This window comes from Bombina bombina, chromosome 3 (assembly GCF_027579735.1).
Source record: "Bombina bombina isolate aBomBom1 chromosome 3, aBomBom1.pri, whole genome shotgun sequence".
In the NCBI taxonomy this organism is placed as follows: Eukaryota; Metazoa; Chordata; class Amphibia; order Anura; family Bombinatoridae; genus Bombina; species Bombina bombina.
Window position 1 is genome coordinate 975,620,918 of NC_069501.1, and position 17,719 is coordinate 975,638,636.

Consider the following 17,719-nt stretch of genomic DNA (forward strand, 5'->3'; position numbering starts at 1 on the left):
CAGTCATATTTTCTGCAGAGACTGTTAACTCAGAAAGGCTGACAGTATCCCCATTAGGGGAAGGGGAAGCAGTAATCCTAGTGTTATAAGAGGCTTTACTAGCTTGCATAAAGGGCTAATTTTTTGGGCACTCAGTTTGTTTATGAGAATTTGGGACAAACGTTTGTATGTTCTGGGAGTAACATTTTTCATTTTTATGGGACATTTGCTTGAGGGTTCATTTGGCTTATTTGGGGTTGTTATAATCCACATGGCTTTCAGACAAGGTTTGTTAGATTTGTGTAGGCCCCTGCAACATCGAGTGAGGTGGGCGGGGCCTATTTTCGCGCCTCAGTTGCGCATTTAGTTATACAGACAAGCAGCAAGCAACTTCTCCTGAGGTCCTGATAGTCTTCTGAGGGCCTAATCGAAGCTTTAACCCCATATTATCGTTTACTAAGGGCAGGTAGGGCCACAGCAGAGCTGAGGCAAGGTGCTATAGGTTTTTTTTAACCCGTTTTAGACAATATCAATCCAGTTTTTTCACTTGGGGGTTTATGCTTATCTACTTGTGGTGCAATCCTTCTAAAGCTTAGTGGGTACACTGTTAAAAAGTTTGTGTATGCACAGTACCGTTTTTGCAAATTGTGTTTTTTTCATTAAATAAAGTGTTTTCCAAGCTTGCTTGCTTCATTACAAGCCTGTTAAACATGTCTGACACTGAGGAAACTCATTACTCAATTTGTTTAGAAGCCATTGTGGAACCCCCTCTTAGAATGTGTCCCACTTGTACTGATATGTCTATAAATTGCAAACAGCATATTTTGACTTATAAAAATTTGGCATTAAATGATTCTAAGACAGAAGGAAGTCAGGTTTTGCCATCTAGTTCTCCCCAAGTGTCACAACCAGTAACGCCCGCACAAGCAACGCCAAGTACTTCTAGTGCGTCTAATTCTTTCACCTTGCATGATATGGCTTCAGTTATGAATACTATCCTCACAGAGGTTTTATCTAAACTGCCAGGGTTGCAAGGGAAGCGCAGTAGCTCTGGGTTAAGAACAAATGTTGAGCCTTCTGACGCTTTAGTAGCCGTATCCGATATTCCCTCACAATGTTCTGAGGTAGGGATGAGGGATTTGCTGTCTGAGGGAGAGATTTCTGATTCAGGAAAGATGTTCCCTCAGACAGATACAGATATGACGGCATTTAAATTTAAGCTAGAGCACCTCCGCTTATTGCTCAGGGAGGTTTTAGCTACTCTGGATGATTGTGACCCTATTGTAGTTCCAGAGAAATTGTGTAAAATGGACAAATATTTAGAGGTTCCTGTTTACACTGATGTTTTTCCGATCCCTAAGAGGATTTCGGACATTGTTACTAAGGAGTGGGATAGACCAGGTATTCCGTTCTCTCCCCCTTCTGTTTTTAAGAAAATGTTTCCCATTTCTGACACCATAAAGGACTCGTGGCAGACGGTCCCTAAGGTGGAGGGAGCTATTTCTACTCTGGCTAAGCGTACAATTATTCCTATTGAAGACAGTTGTGCTTTCATTGATCCTATGGATAAAAAGTTAGAGGGTCTCCTAAAGAAAATTTTTGTTCATCAAGGTTTTCTTCTTCAACCTATAGCGTGCATTGTTCCTGTAACCACTGCAGCATTTTGGTTTGAGGCTCTAGAAGAGGCTCTTCAGATGGAGACCCCACTAGATGATATTTTGGACAGAATTAAGGCTCTTAAGTTGGCTAATTCTTTTATTACAGACGCCGCTTTTCATCTTGCTAAGTTAGCGGCAAAGAATTCAGGTTTTGCCATTTTAGCGCGTAGAGCGTTATGGCTTAAGTCCTGGTCAGCTGATGTGTCATCTAAATCTAAGCTTTTGTCCATCCCTTTCAAAGGTAAAACCCTATTTGGGCCTGCACTGAAAGAGATCATTTCAGACATTACTGGAGGGAAGGGTCATACCCTCCCTCAGGATAAGTCAAATAAGACAAGGACCAAACAAAATAATTTTCATTCCTTTAGAAAATTCAAGAGTGGTCCCACTTCCTCTTCCTCTACTGCAAAGCAAGAGGGGAACTTTGCTCAATCCAAGCCAACCTGGAGACCTAATCAGGCTTTGAACAAGGGTAAACAGGCCAAAAAGCCTGCTGCTGCCACTAAGTGAGCATGAAGGGGTAGCCCCCGATCCGGGACCGGATCTAGTAGGGGGCAGACTCTCTCTCTTTGCTCAGGCCTGGGCAAGAGACGTACAGGATTCCTGGGCAGTAGAAATTGTAACCCAGGGATACCTTCTAGATTTCAAGGATTACCCTCCAAGGGGGAGGTTCCATCTTTCTCAATTGTCTGTAAACCCGACAAAAAGAGAAGCGTTCTTACGCTGTGTAGAAGACCTTTTTACCATGGGAGTGATCTGCCCAGTTCCAAAAGCAGAGCAGGGGCAGGGGTTCTACTCCAATCTGTTTATAGTTCCCAAAAAAGAGGGAACCTTCAAACCAATTCTGGATCTCAAGATCCTAAACCAATTCCTAAGAGTCTCATCTTTCAAGATGGAGACCATTCGGACTATCTTACCATTGATCCAGGAGGGTCAATATATGACCACCGTGGACTTAAAGGATGCGTATCTACACATTCCTATCCACAAAGATCATCACCAGTTCCTCAGGTTCGCCTTTCTGGACAAGCATTATCAGTTTGTGGCTCTTCCTTTTGGGTTGGCAACAGCGCCACAAATCTTCACGAAGGTGCTAGGGTCCCTTCTGGCGATTCTAAGGCCGCGGGGCATAGCAGTGGCGCCTTATCTAGACGACATTCTAATTCAAGCGTCGACTTTCCAGCTAGCCAAATCTCACACGGACTTAGTGTTGGCCTTTCTAAGATCTCACGGGTGGAAGGTGAACATAGAAAAGAGTTCTCTTTCCCCCCTCACAAGAGTTTCATTTCTAGGGACTCTAATAGACTCGGTGGACATGAAAATATTTCTGATGGAGGTCAGGAAATGAAAGATTTTGTCCACCTGCCGAGCTCTTCACTCCATTCCTCGGCCGTCAGTGGCTCAGTGTATGGAGGTAATAGGTCTAATGGTAGTGGCAATGGACACAGTTCCGTTTGCTCGCTTGCATCTCAGACCACTGCAACTTTGCATGCTCCATCAGTGGAATGGGGATTATGCGGATTTATCTCCTCAGATAAATCTGGATCAAGAGACCAGAGACTCTCTTCTTTGGTGGTTGTCACAGGATCATCTGTCCCAGGGAATGTGTTTCCGCAGGTCAGAATGGGTTATAGTGACGACAGACGCCAGCCTTCTGGGCTGGGGTGCAGTCTGCAATTCTCTGAAAGCACAGGGTTTGTGGACTCGGGAGGAGACTCTCCTACCGATAAATATTCTGGAATTAAGAGCAATATTCAATGCTCTCCAGGCATGGCCTCAGCTGGCTTCGGCCAGATTCATCAGGTTTCAGTCGGACAACATCACGAATGTGGCTTATATCAATCATCAAAGAGTTCCTTAGCGATGAGAGGTGTCAAGGATAATCCGATGGGCAGAGGCTCACTCTTGCCATCTATCAGCGATCTATATCCCAGGTGTAGAGAACTGGGAGGCAGATTTTCTAAGTCGTCAGACTTTTCATCCGGGGGAGTGGGAACTCCATCCGGAGGTGTTTGCTCAACTGGTTCGGCTATAGGGCACACCAGAATTGGATCTGATGGCGTCTCGTCAGAACGCCAAACTTCCTTGTTATGGCTCCAGGTCCAGGGATCCTCAGGCTGTACTGATAGATGCTCTAGCAGTACCCTGGTCGTTCAACCTGGCTTATGTGTTTCCACCTTTCCCTCTCCTTCCACGTCTGATTGCCAGAATCAAACAGGAGAGAGCATCAGTGATTTTGATAGCGCCTGCGTGGCCACGCAGGACTTGGTATGCAGACCTGGTGGACATGTCATCTCTTCCACCATGGTCTCTGCCACTGAGACAGGACCTTCTGATTCAAGGTCCATTCAAGCATCCAAATCTAATTTCTCTGCAACTGACTGCTTGGAGATTGAACGCTTGATTCTATCAAAGCGGGGTTTCTCTGAGTCGGTCATAGATACCTTGATTCAGGCTCGAAAGCCTGTTACCAGGAAAATCTATCATAAGATATGGCGTAAATATATTTTTTGGTGCGAATCCAAAGGTTTCTCCTGGAGTAAAATCAGGACTCCTAGGATTTTGTCTTTTCTCCAAGAGGGATTGGAGAAAGGATTGTCAGCTAGTTCCCTAAAAGGACAGATATCTGCTCTGTCTATTTTGTTGCACAAGCGTCTGGCAGATGTTTCAGACGTTCTGGCTTTTTGTCAGGCTTTAGCTAGAATTAAGCCTGTTTTTAGACCTGTTGCTCCGCCTTGGAGTCTAATTTTAGTTCTTAGAGTTCTTTAGGGGGTTCCGTTTGAACCCATGCATTCCATAGATATTAAACTTTTATCTTGGAAAGTTTTGTTCCTAGTTGCTATCTCTTCAGCTCGAAGAGTTTCTGAACTATCTGCATTACAATGTGATTCACCTTATCTTGTGTTCCATGCTGATAAGGTGGTTTTGCGTACCAGGCCTGGGTTCCTACCTAAGGTTGTTACTAACAGGAATATCAATCAGGAAATTGTTGTTCCTTCTCTGTGTCCCAATCCTTCTTGTAAAAAGGAATGTCTGTTGCACAACTTGGACATGGTTCGTGCTTTGAAATTTTATTTACAGGCAACCAAAGATTTTCGTCAAACATCTTCTTTGTTTGTTGTCTATTATGGAAAGCGTAGGGGTCAAAAGGCTACGGCGACTTCTCTTTCCTTTTGGCTGAAAAGCATTATTCGTTTGGCTTATGAGACTGCTGGACAGCAGCCTCCTGAAAGGATTACAGCTCATTCTTCTAGAGCTGTAGCTTCCACATGGGCTTTTAAAAATGATGCTTCTGTTGAACAGATTTGTAAGGCTGCGACTTGGTCTTCCTCCATACCTTTTCAAAATTTTACAAATTTGATACTTTTGCTTCTTCGGAAGCTATTTTTGGGAGAAAGGTTTTTCAAGCAGTGGTGCCTTCCGTTTAGGTTCCTGTCTTGTCCCTCCCTTCATCCGTGTCCTAAAGCTTTGGTATTGGTATCCCACAAGTAAGGATGAATCCGTGGACTCGGTACATCATGCAAAATAAAACAAAATTTATGCTTACCTGATTTCTTTCTTTTGCGATGTACCGAGTTCACGGCCCGCCCTGTCTATTGAAGACAGATGGCATTTTTTATTGATAAATGTGACAATAGCCACTAGAGGGCGCTATAGAACAATCTATAATATAAAAAGGATTGCAATAACCCTCCAATAAAATTGAACTCTAGTATTAACAATATTGAATAACAATTGTCACAATAATCTAAAACTAGCAGGATGACCCCTTGCTAGGGAAAATATGTTACAAGCGCTATTGCTTTTATAACTGTGTTAAAAGCGCTATTGCTATTGAAAATGTGTTAATAAAATAACTAATATGATAATGAACGAATATATATATATATATATATATATATATATATATATGGGTTTTTTTTTTAATTAAATAGCTGCACCTCTTAAACCATAAACTCAGAGCTATGAGAACAAATGCAACAAAAATGTGTAAAAACACAAGAGGGCGCTAAAACATACTGAATGGACACTGTTGAAATAAATTGCAACAAAATATAATAATCTCTCCGAGACCCATACAGCATTAAAGGTGCATAATATGAATGGAAAATGGACCCTCACTATATGTAAATATTTAATTGTAAATCAGTCCACAGTGTATGTTCAAGGAGGACCAGACCATAAAAAATATATTAAAATGTTCCAAAATGTTCCTTGCCGACAGCAGTGGATACTCCAAGCTCTGTGAAGTCCTATCTCTTTTTTGCAGCAGGTGAATCTGTGGAAGTGGGAGACAAACAAAGGCGACCAATGTGTGTATCCACAGCAGTATTAGCCCAACGAAGCGCAAGTATTCTATACCCAGGGTACTCACAATCTTGCTGAGCACACCAATGTGCTGGTAGGAACGGACTGGCTATCTAAGCAAACCAGCTTGCTCTCTCCGGTGGGCACTCTCCCTGCGGAGCTGAATAAACTCCTGGCAGCTTGCTTCCTTAGATAATATTTCTCCAAGCAGCGGTCAGGAAAGATAGGCTTACTAGCTTTACTCCCCCACGGATTGGTAATGAGATAACTCACTTGTATAAGGAATCACAAACAATGATCTAAAATAAGTCCTTTAATCATTGTTAAAAAAAGCAATCCTTATTCTATAAGTAAAAAACAATTGTGTATTATTTGCTACGCGTTTCTCGGCTACAACTTGGCCGTTTCCTCAGGCACAATTGTACAAACATTTAAACCGGCTATATATTGCCACTCATTACCAACCTCAGAGTGCTCCCTCCCCGGCTAGTGGGCGTGTGACAATCAACCAATGGCTGATAGTCAGCTTCCAGCCAGAATACAGCTTTGCAATCTGGGCCATCCCATTAACAAATTGTAAAAACAGAATTTATGTTTACCTGATAAATTACTTTCTCCAACGGTGTGTCCGGTCCACGGCGTCATCTTTACTTGTGGGATATTCTCTTCCCCAACAGGAAATGGCAAAGAGCCCAGCAAAGCTGGTCACATGATCCCTCCTAGGCTCCGCCTTCCCCAGTCATTCGACCGACGTAAAGGAGGAATATTTGCATAGGAGAAACCATATGATACCGTGGTGACTGTAGTTAAAGAAAATAAATTATCAGACCTGATTAAAAAACCAGGGCGGGCCGTGGACCGGACACACCGTTGGAGAAAGTAATTTATCAGGTAAACATAAATTCTGTTTTCTCCAACATAGGTGTGTCCGGTCCACGGCGTCATCCTTACTTGTGGGAACCAATACCAAAGCTTTAGGACACGGATGAAGGGAGGGAGCAAATCAGGTCACCTAGATGGAAGGCCCCACGGCTTGCAAAACCTTTCTCCCAAAAATAGCCTCAGAAGAAGCAAAAGTATCAAACTTGTAAAATTTAGTAAAAGTGTGCAGTGAAGACCAAGTCGCTGCCTTACATATCTGATCAACAGAAGCCTCGTTCTTGAAGGCCCATGTGGAAGCCACAGCCCTAGTGGAATGAGCTGTGATTCTTTCAGGAGGCTGCCGTCCGGCAGTCTCGTAAGCCAATCTGATGATGCTTTTAATCCAAAAAGAGAGAGAGGTAGAAGTTGCTTTTTGACCTCTCCTTTTACCAGAATAAACAACAAACAAGGAAGATGTTTGTCTAAAATCCTTTGTAGCATCTAAATAGAATTTTAGAGCACGAACAACATCCAAATTGTAAACACTAAAAAACTCTAAGCCATCTCCGTGGAGATGTTGCCTGTACAACGGCAAAGAGAATGACTGGGGAAGGCGGAGCCTAGGAGGGATCATGTGACCAGCTTTGCTGGGCTCTTTGCCATTTCCTGTTGGGGAAGAGAATATCCCACAAGTAAGGATGACGCCGTGGACCGGACACACCTATGTTGGAGAAATATACATATACAAAGTTGCTGTTCGGCTTATATCCTTCATATCAGAGAGGATTTCGCCACTATACAAAGTTTCACATATATGCACCAAAATATAGATTGCCACTGTATTGTCAAGTAATATCGGAGAATGTTTAAATACAACGCTGTAGAAATGACCATTTTACTCCAATGCACACCAGCGGGTACTTATCACTGACCTGCATGAATTATATGGCTCATTGTTATTTCATTCCTCTCGCCAATTAAAGGGATATACCCTATACTGAGTTATAGTGAAATATATGAGGGTATATAATATTATAGCTGTATCACTACATATGGCGTTATCATGATACTGGCTTGATTCATCTTGAGCCCTTAAAAAGGTATATACACAACATTGTATTGTCATAGAGCGCATAGGTATGTGTGATATTGAGACTCAATCGTAAAGAATTATAAATACCAACCTAAATCATACTCTTATGATATACAATGTTGTATCTGAAGTGGAGAAAATAATAAATGAACCCAATGGTGAGGAAAAAGAAAAAATATAAAGCTGATCCCACTAACCTCAATGACATATGAATCATATTACGGTGACTGTAAGTGGTTGTAATTCAGAGAGTACAAGTGAAGAACTGAATTTAAACTAAATGGTTTATTATTGCTCACGTATTTCGATCTTATAGTTATATTTCAAATACTAAATATAGTACACGATCAATAGTTCACTATTTATTAGAGTTATTTAATATTTCTATCATATCCTTCTAAGGGAGTTTTAACAATATCTCGTCAATTTATTATTTTATCACACATAGACACTTAGTGACCCCCTCAACACAAATGCTTTTATTATCTAGTGCATTATATTCATTTAGTTTAAATTCAGTTCTTCACTTGTACTCTCTGAATTACAACCACTTACAGTCACCGTAATATGATTCATATGTCATTGAGGTTAGTGGGATCAGCTTTATATTTTTTCTTTTTCCTCACCATTATTATTTTCTCCACTTCAGATACAACATTGTATATCATAAGAGTATCATTTAGGTTGGTATTTATAATACTTTACGATTGAGTCTCAATATCACACATACCTATGCTCTCTATGACAATACAATGTTGTGTATATACCTTTAAGGGGGCAAGATGAATCAAGCCAGTATCATGATAACGCCATATGTAGTGATACAGCTATAATATTATATACCCTCATATATTTTCACTATAACTCAGTATAGGGTATATCCCTTTAATTGGCGAGAGGAATGAAATAACAATGAGCCATATAATTCATGCAGGTCAGTGATAAGTACCCGCTGGTGTGCATTTGAGTAAAATGGTCATTTTTACAGCGTTGTATTAAAACATTCTCCGATATTACTTGACAATACAGTGGTAATCTATATTTTGGTGCATATATGTGAAACTTTGTATAGTGGCGAAATCCTCTCTGATATGAAGGATATAAGCCGAACAGCAACTTTGTATATGTATATTTTACAATTTGTTAATGGGATGGCCCAGATTGCAAAGCAGTATTCTGGCTGGAAGCTGACTATCAGCCATTGGTTGATTGTCACACGCCCACTAGCCGGGGAGGGAGAACTCTGAGGTTGGTAATGAGCGGCAATATATAGCCGGTTTAAATGTTTGTACAATTATGCCTGAGGAAACGGCCAAGTTGTAGCCAAGAAACGCGTAGCAAATACTACACAATTGTTTTTTACTTATAGAATAAGGATTGCTTTTTTTTAACAATGATTAAATGACTTATTTTAGATCATTCTTTGCGATTCCTTATACAAGTGAGTTATCTCATTACCAATCCGTGGGGAGTAAAGCTAGTAAGCCTATCTTTCCTGACCGCTGCTTGGAGAAATATTATCTAAGGAAGCAAGCTGCCAGGAGTTTATTCAGCGCCGCAGGGAGAGGTCCCACCGGAGAGAGCAAGCTGGTTTGCTCAGATAGCCAGTCCGTTCCTACCAGCACATTGGTGTGCTCAGCAAGATTGTGAGTACCCTGGGTATAGAATACTTGCGCTTCGTTGGGCTAATACTGCTGTGGATACACACATTGGTCGCCTTTGTTTGTCTACCACTTCCACAGATTCACCTGCTGCAAAAAAGAGATAGAAGGACTCATTTTAATATATTTTTTATGATCTGGTCCTCGAACATACACTGTGGACTGATTTACAATTAAATATTTACATATAGTGAGGGTCCATTTTCCATTCATATTATGCACCTTTAATGCTGTATGGGTCTCGGAGAGATTATTATATTTTGTTGCAATTTATTTCAACAGTGTCCATTCAGTATGTTTTAGCGCCCTCTTGTGTTTTTACACATTTTTGTGGCATTATTTATTAAAAACTTCAGTCACCTCTGCACCTTATAGTTTCTCCTTTTTCTTCCTTGGCCTTCGGTCAAATGACTAGGGGGTTGAGTTAAGGGGGGGAGCTATATAGACAAATCTGCTGTGGTGCCCTCTTTGCCACTTCCTGTTAGGAAGGATAATATCCCACAAGTAATGATGAATCCGTGGACTCAGTACATCGCAAAAGAAATAAATTTATCAGGTAAGCATAAATTTTGTTTTTCGAATGACAAAGAAAGCTCTGCATGCTCTCTCTTTTAACTCGTTTATGGCCTGTTTAAAACTGATGTCCTGATAACTAGTCCAAGGTATTTATTTATATGTGTTTACCTCTTCCAGAAAAACACCACTTAGCTGGAGGTGAAGATTTTAAGTTCTTTTCTTTGGGCTTCTCTGAAACACCATGATTTTTGTTGTTTCCAGATTTACAGGAAGTGCCCATGTACGGCTATATCTTTCTAGTATTGCCAGGCTTTGTTGAAGGCCTTCTTCGTTTTTGGTGATAGGAGTAGATCAACAGCATATAAGATTTTTATCCTGGTACTTTATATGGATTCCAGGGTTGTGGCTAGCTCATTAATATAGATATTAAATAGTGTTGGACTAACTGCAGCCCTGTTTAACTCCCGTGCCCTGGTGAAAGAATTCAGTCTCTTTATTGTTCACTTTAATAGTACATTTGTTTTCGGTGTAGATACTTTTTTATTGTGTCATATGTTTTTTTCTCCTATCCCGCTCTCCAGTAATTTAAGGAATAGGCCCTTGTGCCAGATTGAATCAAAAGCCTTTTTTGAAGTCTAAAAAAAGATGAAAAGATCTTGCCATTTTGATGGTTGATCAGGTTGTGTAGTATATAGATGTGGTTTGTGGTGTGGTTATTTAGCATGAAGCATGCTTGGCTTTTGCTGAATATGTTGTTTGGAAAGAAAGTTAATTATTCTCATTTTTAAAATGGTGTTTAACAGTTTTCCCATAATGCTGTTGACACAAAGGCCTCTGTAATTTGATGGATCCATTCTGTCACCACCTTTATGGATAGGGGTTATAATTCTTTGGCTCTAGTGTTTGGGGTAGTAGCCAGCCTTGAGGACCAGGTTATATAATTTGAAGAGTGCTTTTGTATTTCAAGGGGAATGTATTTCAGCATTTCTGGTGGAATTCCATCAATACCACATGATTTTTTTAAAATTTTCAGTAGGTTGCTCTGTATAAAGAAGCAAATTTATTTTAATTTTCTTCTCCCCCTGGGTAGTAAAATCAGCAAAAATGGTTTCTGGGTGTTCTCAGATTATATTATTTTAGTTGTTGTTTTGCATTTCTTGTCAGTTTATCATCAGGTATACGATTTCTAATGTGTTAGATCCATTAGAGACAATGGCTATTTTTTTTTTCTCTCTTAGTGCTTATTTTGCCCGTTTGCTCTTTTAATATGCAAGTTACCAGTTACTCAAAACATTTCTTTCATGATACAGATGTAGAATACAATTTTAAACAGCTTTCCAATTTACTTCTATTATTTAATTTGCTTCATTTTTCAGATATCTTTTGTTGAAGAAATAGCAATGCACATGGGTGAGCCAATCACACGAGGTATCTATGTGCAACCACCAATCAGCAGCTACTGTGCCTATCTAGATATGCTTTTCTGCAAAAGATATCAAGAGAATGAAGCATATTAGATAATAGAAGTAAATTAGAAAGTTGTTTAAAGGACATTAAACCCATATTTTTTCTTTCATGATTTAGATAGAACATGCAAGTTATTTTCAGTTGGTCAGTTGTTTGCTTTTGAAGGTAATTCTTTATTTTTTGCTATTTCCTTGTTTAATCAAACCCATCTTGTACTTTCTTTATGGATTGTTCTATTTCCTGAGATACTGTATTACCTACAAATAACTAATTTACAAGGCATATTTTTCCTCAAATTAGGAGCTCATTTTTTTTTGCTGCTCAGTTAACGGTCTCTCTACCCGTCTCTCTCTTTCTCTCTGTGTATGTCGGAACAGTTTGGTGCCATATGGCTAGCACAGCTATTGTAGAAGAGGTGGAAATGTCAGCTTTTTTTTAAAAAAAAGTAGCTTTGCGAAGGGTGGCCGGAGTGGGTTAGGTTAGAAGAAAAACTTTAAATAAAGGTTACATTTCACCACGTTTAAATTAAAAATTGTGATTGAAGAATGAACCTTTGTTTTACTCCTTACATGCAGACTAGAGTTTACAGTTTACCATCACCATAACAAAAAACCTTGCAGTCTCTTTCACTGCTTATGCATACGTAGGTAATGCACACTGATCACATAGCTAGCCTGCTTAGAGCTAGGGAGTCAATAGCTAACATGCCTGATGGAAATGTAATGTGCAGAGGGGAGAAACATTGTTTTATGTGAAGAACTCTGCAGAGTAGGACACAAACTAAAGCAGCTAAAATCACACATCCCTGTCTGCCTCTGTGCTTCACCAACTCTGATTACATGCCTCTGCAACGGGGGGTTACCATGATAATAAATTAGCTCATACAGACACCTGAGCTAAAAATCTAACTCCTCACACACTGCACTGTTAAATATGATCATAGCTGCGATTGTTTCACAGAGCAGTATGTGAAAAGTTACATTTGAGTACACTGTCCCTTTAATCAGGTTTCTTCCGATGAGTGGCACAAAACCCAATACATTTGGGAAGGTTATATTTATGGTGTCCATTTTAGGACATCCTTTCCTCCTCCATCAATGGCGTTTTACAGGAGGGAGCATGGAGTTTTAAAGGATGTATGAGTGAGTTTTGGAGAGAGGATGTACTAAAATGGACACCGTATATATGGGTAGTTCAGAGACTATACATTTACAGCTGTTCATGGCTTACTATGACACTTGCAATTTAGAGGAGTGGAACACTAAGGGGGTCACTATAGGACCCCTTGCAATTCACATGCAGGGAACAGAGGAAGGTCAGAGTGAAGACTAAAGTGTAGAAGATCCACAACATATAATAGAGCTCCATATTAACTAGCCTTTTACAAATAGAAACGTCAAGTACATTTGGTGTGGAGGGGTTTCCTAGTGATTTTTCTATATTGAAGTTTTTTTTACTTATTTTCATCTGGTAGCTTGCTATGAACCCACTAGCTACAAAACAATCGTGGTATAATTGTGAACCCATGGGAACAGTAGTTTTATTCTACACATGCACATCTGTTTTTTTATCAGAAAAACAATCAAACATTTAAAATGTAATCTTGTAAACACTATATATCAAAAAGGGAGCTCCCTAAACAAAGTGATTCTAATTAAAGACTAAGCACTGCACTCTTAAAGTACAAGTAAATATTTTATATGGCTTTCACGTAAATTTTTCCTTAATGCATAGAGAAGGCATTTAACATATAGGAGAAAGTTTCAGGGCATCTAATTAGCTATGGGTTAAAGGAACATAAAGCTGCAAGAAGAGAATATTATATAATGCATATTGCTTACCAATACCCATGTGATTAACCCTTGTAAAGTCAGCTCGAGAAAAGCAATGCACTACTGACCTGGAGCTGTATGTGTTCAGCTAAGGATTGGCAGTGTATTGCCTCTCGGGACAAGATTATGTTTTTAACCCCTAAAGTCCCATTAGGAGATGCAAGGCATAAAATTACATTTTGCAAGTAGACAGTATAGGTAGATGGTAAGAAATTACTACTAAGCATCCTGTAATTACTTCCAAGACAAATTACTTATGAATTTTATCTTCATTGTTTAGTTAATTTGTGCTACAGATAATCTAAAATGACAATATTTTACAAAGGGTTGAAAGAAATCCACACCTGTTCCTCATAGATCTTCTCTCTGCGGTTTGCAACCTCATTCCTAATAATGGTGCCAATGTACTCTATCACCATGGTGTGTTTTTCAAGGTCCTTTGCTGCATACAGTCCCAAGCCTTGGATGCGTGAACGTGCCAGATAAACATTGTTCTTCCACTCAGTCTTCAGACGGCGGTATTGGGATGATTTTGAGTGCACAAACTGCTTGCTGTAGGGAGTATTTGTCTCCCCTGTAAAGGTGCTTTGGTAGGCTTTGGACATACTTGTGCTATTCAGAGTATGGGGCCTGCAGAGAAAAGGGTGGTGTTCAAATGTTAATTTATAAAAAAAAACATTAGTTTAAAGACAGACTACAATACAGTAGAAATGACTTATGTTGCAAAAGAACACAGAACAAGGTTGTTAAATTCGCTTAAGGGGTTGGATTCCACAGACAAGGAGTGTGACAGTTCATAATTTTAGCTACAAAGACTTATTTTTTTGTATAAATATAAATGCACAGCACTGACTGATGAATGCTAAAGACAAAGGCCTCTAGTTATCAAAGTCTGGCGGACCTGATCCGACAGTGCGGATCAGGTCCGCCAGACTTGGCTGCTGGTGCAACGCCGCCCCCTGCAGACTCGCGGCCAATGGGCCGCCAGCAGGGGGTGTCAATCAACCCGATCGGGTTGATTTCCGGCGATGTCTGTTCGCCTGCTCAGAGAAGGCGGACAGGTTATGGAGCAGCGGTCTTTGTGACCGCTGCTTCATAACTGCTGTTTCTGGCGAGTCTGATGACTCGCCAGAAACACGGGCCATCAAACTCCATACGGAGCTTGATACATATGCCCCATTCTCTTATTGCTTTCTGGTCTAGTTAACCCTAAAAATATAACCATTAAAAAATAATTTATGTAAGAACTTACCTGATAAATTCATTTCTTTCATATTGGCAAGAGTCCATGAGCTAGTGACGTATGATATACATTCCTACCAGGAGGGGCAAAGTTTCCCAAACCTCAAAATGCCTATAAATACACCCCTCACCACACCCACAATTCAGTTTAATGAATAGCCAAGAAGTGGGGTGATAAAGAAAGGAGTAAAAAGCATCAACAAAGGAATTTGGAAATAATTGTGCTTTACAAAAAAATCATAACCACCATAAAAAGGGTGGGCCTCATGGACTCTTGCCAATATGAAAGAAATTAATTTATCAGGTAAGTTCTTACATAAATTATGTTTTCTTTCATGTAATTGGCAAGAGTCCATGAGCTAGTGACGTATGGGATAGCAATACCCAAGATGTGGAACTCCACGCAAGAGTCACTAGAGAGGGAGGGACAACAAATAAAAACAGCCATACGCTGAAAAAAATTAATCCACAACCCAAATCATAAGTTTAGTCTCATAATTGAAAAGAAAAAACTTAAATCATAAGCAGAAGAATCAAACTGAAAAAGCTGCCTGAAGAACTTTTCTACCAAAAACTGCTTCCGAAGAAGCAAAAACATCAAAATGGTAGAATTTAGTAAAAATATGCAAAGACCACCAAGTTGCTGCTTTGCAAATCTGATCAACTGAAGCTTCATTCTTAAAAGCCCAGGAAGTAGAAACTGACCTAGTAGAATGAGCTGTAATTCACTGAGGCAGGGTTTTACCCAACTCCAAATAAGCTTGATGAATCAAAAGCTTTAACCAAGAAGCCAAAGAAATGGCAGAAGCCTTCTGACCTTTCCTGGAACCAGAAAATATAACAAATAGATTAGAAGTCTTCCTGAAATCTTTAGTAGCTTCAACATAATATTTCAGAGCTCTCACCACATCCAAAGAATGTAAAGATCGCTCCAAAGAATTCTTAGGATTAGGACACAAAGAAGGGACAACAATTTCTCTACTAATGTTGTTACAATTCACAACTTTAGGTAAGAATTTAAATGAAGTCCGCAAAACTGCCTTATCCTGATGAAAAATCAGAAAAGGAGATTCACAAGAAAGAGCAGATAATTCAGAAACTCTTCTAGCAGATGAGCTGGCCAAAAGGAACAACACTTTCCAAGAAAGCAATTTAATGTCCAAAGAATGCATAGGCTCAAATGGAGGAGCCTGTAATGCCTGCAAAACCAAATTAAGACTCCAAGGAGGAGAGATTGATTCAATGACAGGCTGATACGAACCAAAGCCTGTACAAAAGAGTGAATATCAGGAAGTTTAGCAATTTTTCTGTGGAATAAAACAGAAAGAGCAGAGATTTAACCTTTCAAGGAACTTGCAGACAAACCTTTATCCAAACCATCCTGAAGAAACTGTAAAATTCTAGGAATTCTAAAAGAATGCCAAGAGAATTTATGAGAAGAACACCATGTAATGTAAGTCTTCCAAACTCGATAATAAATCTTTCTAGAAACAGATTTACGAGCCTGTAACATAGTATTAATCACGGAGTCAGAGAAAACTCTATGACTAAGCACTAGGCGTTCAATTTCAATACCTTCAAATTTAATGATTTGAGATCCTGATGGAAAAACGGACCTTGAGATAGAAGGTCTGGCCTTAATGGAAGTGGCCAAGGTTGGCAACTGGAATTCCGAACAAGATCCGCATACCAAAACCTGTGAGGCCATGCTGAAGCCACCAGCAGCACAAACGATTGCTCCATGATGATTTTCGAGATCACTCTTGCAAGAAGAACTAGAGACGGAAAAATATAAGCAGGTTGATAACCCCAAGGAAGTGTCAATGCATCCACTGCTTCCGCCTGAGGATCCCTGTACCTGAACAGGTATCTGGGAAGTTTCTTGTTTAGATGAGATGCCATCAGATCTATTTCTGGAAGCCCCCACATCTGAACAATTTGAGAAAACACATCTGGGTGAAGAGACCACTCTCCCGGATGTAAAGTTTGACGGCTGAGATAATCCGCTTCCCAATTGTCTATACCTGGGATATGAACCACAGAAATTATACAGGAGCTGGATTCCGCCCAAACAAGTATCCAGGATACTTCTTTCATAGCTTGAGGGCTGTGAGTCCCACCCTGATGATTGACATACGCCACAGTTGTGACATTGTCTGTCTGGAAACAAATGAACGATTCTCTCTTCAATAGAGGCCAAAACTGAAGAGCTCTGAGAATCGCACCGAGTTCCAAAATATTGATTGGTAATCTCGCCTCTTGAGATTTCCAAACCCCTTGTGCGGTCAGAGATCCCCAAACAGCTCCCCAACCTGAAAGACTCGCATCTGTTGTGATCACAGTCCAGGTTGGACGAACAAAAGAGGCCCCTAGAATTATACGATGGTGATCTAACCACAAAGTCAGGGAAAGTTGAGTATTGGGATTTAAGAATATTAATTGTGATATCCTTGTATAATCCCTACACCATTTATTCAGCATACAAAGCTGGAGAGGTCTCATATGAAAACGAACAAAGGGGATCGCGTCCGATGCTGCAGTCATGAGACCTAAAACTTCCATGCACATAGCTACTGAAGTGAATGACTGAGACTGAAGGTTCCGACAGGCTGAAAACCAATTTTAAACGTCTCTTGTCTGTCAGACACAAAGTCATGGACACTGAATCTATCTAGAAACCTAAAAAGGTTACCCTTGACTGAGGAATCAAAGAACTTTTTGGTAAATTGATCCTCCAACCATGTTTTTGAAGAAACAACACTAGTTGATTCATGTGAGATTCTGCAGGACGTAAAGACTGAGCTAGTACCAAGATATCGTCCAAATAAAGAAACACCGCAATACCCCGCTCTCTGATTACAGAGAGTAGGGCACCAAGAACCTTTGAAAAGATTCTTGGAGCCGTCGCTAGGCCAAAAGGAAGAGAAACACATTGGTAATACTTGTCTAGAAAAGAGAATCTCAGGAACTGATAGTGATCTGGATGAATCAGAATATGAAGATATGCATCCTGTAAGTCTATTGTGGACATATAATGCCCTTGCTGAACAAAAGGCAGAATAGTCCTTATAGTCACATAACTATTCAAAATATTTACATCCA

At 40.1% G+C, this 17,719-nt stretch overlaps 1 protein-coding gene across 3 annotated transcripts in view; it reads right to left on the bottom strand.

Moving 5' to 3' along the window:
* The window catches only part of KMT2D (lysine methyltransferase 2D), a 948,037-nt gene that overhangs the window by 16,467 nt on the left and 913,851 nt on the right, over positions 1-17,719 (bottom strand). For all 3 annotated transcript variants that reach the window (XM_053708073.1, XM_053708075.1, XM_053708074.1), the window contains one exon: positions 13,720-14,005. In XM_053708073.1, coding sequence (XP_053564048.1) covers positions 13,720-14,005 — 286 coding nt within the window. The remainder of the gene's footprint in view (positions 1-13,719; positions 14,006-17,719) is intronic.